General features: G+C 44.1%; 1 protein-coding gene across 1 annotated transcript in view; it reads left to right on the forward strand.

Annotated features, from left to right (window-relative positions):
• The window catches only part of serpinf2b (serpin peptidase inhibitor, clade F (alpha-2 antiplasmin, pigment epithelium derived factor), member 2b), a 15,829-nt gene extending 15,189 nt beyond the window's left edge, over window positions 1-640 (forward strand). Inside the window, exon 6 of the mRNA XM_048612704.1 lies at window positions 191-640. Within this exon, the coding sequence (XP_048468661.1) occupies window positions 191-522 (332 nt within the window). The 3' untranslated portion in view covers window positions 523-640. The remainder of the gene's footprint in view (window positions 1-190) is intronic.
• The last annotated feature ends 5,212 nt before the right edge of the window (window positions 641-5,852 follow it).

The raw sequence follows: 5,852 nt of genomic DNA on the forward strand, positions 1-5,852 counted from the left end.
GAGTGTGTGAGCGAGTGAGTGAGCGAGTGTGTGAGCGAGTGTGTGTGTGTGTGTGAGCGAGTGTGTGAGTGAGTGAGTGTATGAGTGTGTGTGAGTGTGAGAGTGGGAGGTGAGCTTTGTTGGATCTGGTCTGAGCTGCCTGAAGCCTACACCAGTCTAACTGCTCCTCTCCTGCTCCCTGCTGTCACAGGCCTTGGCAAACTGTTCTCGAACCCAGACCTGCGCAGGATCTCGTCCATGCCTCTGGTTGTGTCCAGTATTCAGCACAAGGCAATACTGGAGCTGAAAGAGGAGGGAGTACAGGCTGCTGCTAGCACAGGCATTGCTGTCAATCGCTCCTTCATGAAGTGTACCATCAACAGGCCATTTTTCTTCATCATCCGCGATGATATCTCCGGAATCCCCATCTTCCTTGGGACTATCAAAGACCCAAAACCACAACTTCAGGCTGGAACCCATGAGAAATTGGTGGTGAATCTTGAGAGAATGAGGAAGGTAAAAGTGGTGACAAATCCCAAGTGAGATCTCAGCTGGGCTCTGTTGGTGGGATCTGCTGGTAGCGTCTGGTGTCAGTCCAATCTGGTGACATCAGGTTGCAGATTTTTTTTAAACAAATGAATAAACAATAATTCGCACTGTCTCCTGATTTGCTCCAATTATTTGCCCATGAATTTGTGGAGCTGAATTGAATCTTGGACACTGGTTCCACATGTGTAATGTGGATTGTTATACAGGAAGTACATTGATGATATTGAGTGGGTGAAGACTGTATCTATAGCATGTCCCTTAGTCTTCATCACAAGGGTATTTGAGTTCACAAGTTAAGATATCTTGCCGGAGCTGGACAAGGCCATGGTGAGACCATGCCTGGTGGGGTAGATGAGGTAATGGTGAGCTGGTAAAAACTGAAAGAACTGCGGATGCTGTAAATCAGGAACAAAAGCAGAAGTTGCTGGAAAAGCTCAGCAGGTCTGGCGGCATCTGTGAAGGTAAAATAATGTTTCGGGTCAGTTCTGAGGATGGGTCACCGGACCCGAAACATTAACTCTGATTTTTCTTCACACATGCTGTCAGACCTGCTGAGCTTTTCTAGCAGCTTCTGTTTTTGCAGTTGTTGGTGAACAATGTGCTGCTAATATCATTACATGAGTATTACAGAGCCCCAAACTAATGTTCTGGGACATGACTTCAGATCCCACCATGCAGATGGTGTGAAATTAAAAGCTGGCCTAATGGTGACAGTGTAACCATTGACAATTGTTAAATCTCACCTGGTTCACTAATGCCCTTTAGGGAGGGAAATCTGCCATCCCTCCCCAGTCTGGCCCATGTGTGACTCCAGACCCACAGCAATGGGATTGACTCTTCACTGTTCTCAGGGCAGTTGGGGAATGGACAATAAATGCCGGCCTAGCCAGCATGAACAAATAAAAATTAGATCTGTCCTCCCCCACCAAGAAAGGATCTACGTGCTGTTGAGAGAGTATAAGAACGGTTCCACAGCAAGCCAATGTCTGCGATAGTGGGACTGACCCATGAGGAGAGAGCAAGCAGTTTGGGCATGTAAAATCTGGAGTGCGGAAGATGGATCAGTGACCTTGTTGATGCAGTTTTCATGGTCGGTGTGACAGAGTGAGTGCAGGAAAGCTGCTTCCATTCACCCCTCCCACCCCCCACGACAGGGGCAAGAAACAAACAGTGACCCATTCCACAGCAGGAAATACTCAGGTGGGCGACCAGATCGTCCGTAGTAGGTTTGAAGGACCCTTTGGGAGAGAGAGGCAAAAAGGTTCAAGGAGGAGGTTTCTGAGCTTCTGAAAGTGCAGTGACCAATGATGGAGTGACGAGAATTGTAAATTTCCAGGAACGGGTGGAGGATGTTGGTCAAACAGAAGGAAGACAGAAACCAGAGAAGCATCAAACCAGTTGCCAGCTGTTTCCCATCTCCCAGGATTTCAATGTGGTATCTTTCAACTATCACAACCCACTTGAGAAACTGACTGATTCTCAAGGCCCACTCGCTAGTGCCTCTGGAGTCATCACAGAAAGTAATGATGTGATCAGCTCTCACAATGAGCCTGATTTACCAGCCTGATAGTATCGCGGTACTGAGATAAACCAACCAGAATCCTGCACCTACCAGGAGCTACTATTTATCACAAATAGGTGCATTCTAATCACAAATACACAGTTATGAACTATCACCATACAGTTATGCCAGTTAAATATGTAAGTCCCTTTTAAGTCCCAATACACTCTCACACAGAGACAAACAAAAAAGACATTGGTTTTATGGATGGAGAGGAAAATCGGGGAAACACAGTTCAATAGCATCAATCCACAGATGTTCCTTTGTTTAGATGTTCCTTTGGTTTGCCAAGATTTATTGTTATTTAATCTGTTTTCTGCAGGTCTTTCAGTTCTTCATGGAGGTACAGGATTATTGGTACACTAACTTAGTCCCTTGGTTACTAGAAAAAGGGAACAGGTTATAACAACCAGTGAGAGAAAAACAACTGGCTTTCATCAAGCTTCAGGTATTTTTACTGCAGAGAGAGAGTGACATACACTCTGTCTCCCTTTCCAGCAGTCCAAAGGCTTCTACAAGCTGTTCAGCTACCCAGAATCAGTTAGAGGATTGTCATCAGACTGATGATCTCTGGTATCCACAACTGGTTCGAATTATACAGACCAATCAGCTACATGTTGCTGGCCAAATCTCTGTCTGCATACAGCCCCTGGTGATGGCTGTCTACATGAATAAACAGTGGTATAAACACCACCTAATTAATTTCAGTTACTTGTGTTTAAAAGTATAGCAATTCTTTCTATAGTCCTAGGTTTTAAAACAGTCCTTTTTCCATTTCAGTCTGCAATCAAAAATACAGGAAATAAAATGAGAAGGTCAGTACACAGTTGAGATGACAAATTGAGGTCCTGTTTGCTCTCTTGGGGGATATTGAAAACTCACAGCCACTATCCCAGGATGTGGAAGGGGTGGGCAATTTGTTCCCTGTCTCTCAGCCAATGTCTCTTTTTCAACCAGCATCATAAAAAGTTAACTGTTTCATTATTGTTTGTTGGATCTTGCAGTGCAAACTAACTGTGTTTCCTATATTGCAACAGTGACTACATTTCAAAATACTTCATTGGATTTACATTGCTTTGGGACATCCTGGACTAGTGAAAGGTGCCATGTAAATGTAGACTGTGTCTGTGCCCATGGGGCATTGTTAATGGGACAGAGTGAGCACAGCTGGAAGAATGAGTATAGCACAGAGCAGGGCTGTGCCTGTCGTGTGAGAGTGGCAGGTAGTATTATCACACAGGTTCCTGAACAGATTGGCCTGTACCTTTAAGGGCACCACCACATGTGATGTTCCAGTAAAACTGCAGCTGCCTGACCTTCAGTCATTGCCTCTGTGTATTGGAGATACATGTGGTCAGTCAGTCAGAGAGTTATGTGTGTCATATACGGGAACATCAGCAACGACAGAACCCAGAGATTGTGTGTGAGCTTGTGGCATTTCACAACGTCCCAACCATAAGCCGATATGTCAAATGAGCAAACAACGTGGTGGCCCCGACCGGATCACATTAATAGTGGGGTTTGACACATGACACTGCATCATGTTGGCAGCCAGTGCCCATTCAAAGCCAGTGGCATTCAGTTAGCTCTAAAAAGTGATGAATGCAGTGGGAGTGGTGAAGTCTTTATCTTCTGAGCAGCTCTTGCCCATCATCTGCCTGAGGTCAGGGCTGTGGTTATTTGTGAACAACTGAGACAGAGTGCTAGAGCACATAGTGCAGAACAGAAACTCAAGTGAGAAGGAACATCTTTAAGAAGGAAGGGCAAGCTACAGATAATCTAATTCAAAACGTGTCATTTTAAAGATGCATTTGGCAATTCCAATTTGTTGAACTGGTCCTTGAATGAAGTACAGCCCAAACACTAAAACAGACTTTTCCCACGTTTAAGAGGACATACCTTTGTCAATATGTCAGTCATTTCCACAATCCTACTTCTAGGATACTGCATGGAAATGTTACAAAGACCTGTGTGACATCACCACCCTCAACCCGGCCTGAACTCCCACCTCCATACAAAACAAATGAGAGAAATTAAAAAAAGATCAAGCATTACTCTGTGATACAGATCCTCGTACTGACAGTTTTAAAGAGCACAAAGAAAACAAAACAATGAAAAACAAACATTTAAACATGGATTGGCACTCCATTGACATACTGTCAAACTCTCTGCTATTTGAAGAAATAATTCACCTTTATTTCTGAAAATAGCTGATACAAAATGACAATCAGTCAAACTTGTTATTGCTTTGAGAAATGATTGAATAAGAGCCAAATCCTCTGGTATTTCTAATCAGATTTCTATAAAATTTCCAGATTTTAAAAGATGGGCTTAAAGTTTGAGTTTAGCCAATGGAGACAACGGACCAGTTGACAGGGAGGTGTTGAGTGAAAGGTCTGAAATGGGATTTCACCAGAGCTGACTCAGTTGAAGGCTCATGGAAATACACTATGCTACTAAATCCTTCAGAAAGGGCCTCCTGAACAACTCTAATTGTACAGTCATCCAGTACAAAAATATGCTACTACCTACACTAGTCCCACATTCCCACACTAGGCCCATAGCTTAAATGTTATGACACTTCAAGTGCTCATCCAAGTACTTTTTAAAGGTTGTGAGGTCTCCCACCTTAACTACACTCCCAGGCACTGCATTCCAGACCCCATCACACTCTGGGTGAAAAGATTTTCCTTAAATTCCTTCTAAACCTCCTGTCTGTTATCTTAAATGTACGTCCTGAAAGAGTATATCATTGACCCACTGCTAGATGAAGGAGGCAAATTGGAAACAGTTGTAACTGACCAACAACATCTTCTGTTGCATGCCCTTCCAACCCAACAATTTTACAGCAGCTCAGCGGGGCCCTCAAACCTTGTGTGTTGTGTGGCTTGTCTCTTCCAAAGCGTCCAATGTTTTGTGACATGTGCAGGAGGACATTGGGCAGAAATTTATGAGAAATTGAAACCCCTGGAGAAGCCCAAAGAGAAACAACACATGAAGAGTTAACCAAGGAACAATGTTGTCGAGGATCTTTCCAAACTTCCATCCATAGCAGGAGCACATCAACAAAGTCTAAGATGTATTCGCCATGTAACAACTGACAGACCCCAATCAGAGCATACGCACCGTCACCATGGCAACCTATCAACAATTGGGTTGTGTGGCTGGAAAAGAGGGAAATGGAATTCAATCCAGAGAAATGTGAACTCCACCATGTTGGGAAGAACAGACAGAGCACGGGGAACACACACTACAGCAGCGATCATTGAGATGGGAAGACGGAGTGATAGATGTTGAAGTGCAAGTTTACAGGTCCCCACAGGCTGATAAGGTGATAAAACAGGCAGTTAGAACATTCCTTCACCGGGGGCGGGGTGTGGTATTCCATGTAAGAGCAGGAATGTAATATTGGAATGATATAAGAAACCGGTTAGGTCACAGTTGGAGGTTTATGTACAGTTGTAGTCATCGCATCACAGCATGACTAAAACTGGTACCGACATTTACAACAATATTGTCAGGGGGTGAAAATTGCAGCTCTGATGAAGTTGGTTGGCTCACCGAGCTGGTTTGTTGTTTCGCAGAGGTTTCATTACCCTGCTGGGTAACATTATCAGTGCAGCCTCCGATGAAGTGCTGTTGTGTTTTCCCTCCTGGTTTTTAAACTCTGGGGTCCATTGAGCTGGATCGCCTCACTTCCGGTTTTCCTTCGTAGCGGAGTGTATATGGGGTTGAGTTCTATGTGTTTGTTGATGGCTTTCTT

This window comes from Rhincodon typus, chromosome 26 (genome assembly GCF_021869965.1).
Source record: "Rhincodon typus isolate 14 chromosome 26, sRhiTyp1.1, whole genome shotgun sequence".
In the NCBI taxonomy this organism is placed as follows: Eukaryota; Metazoa; Chordata; class Chondrichthyes; order Orectolobiformes; family Rhincodontidae; genus Rhincodon; species Rhincodon typus.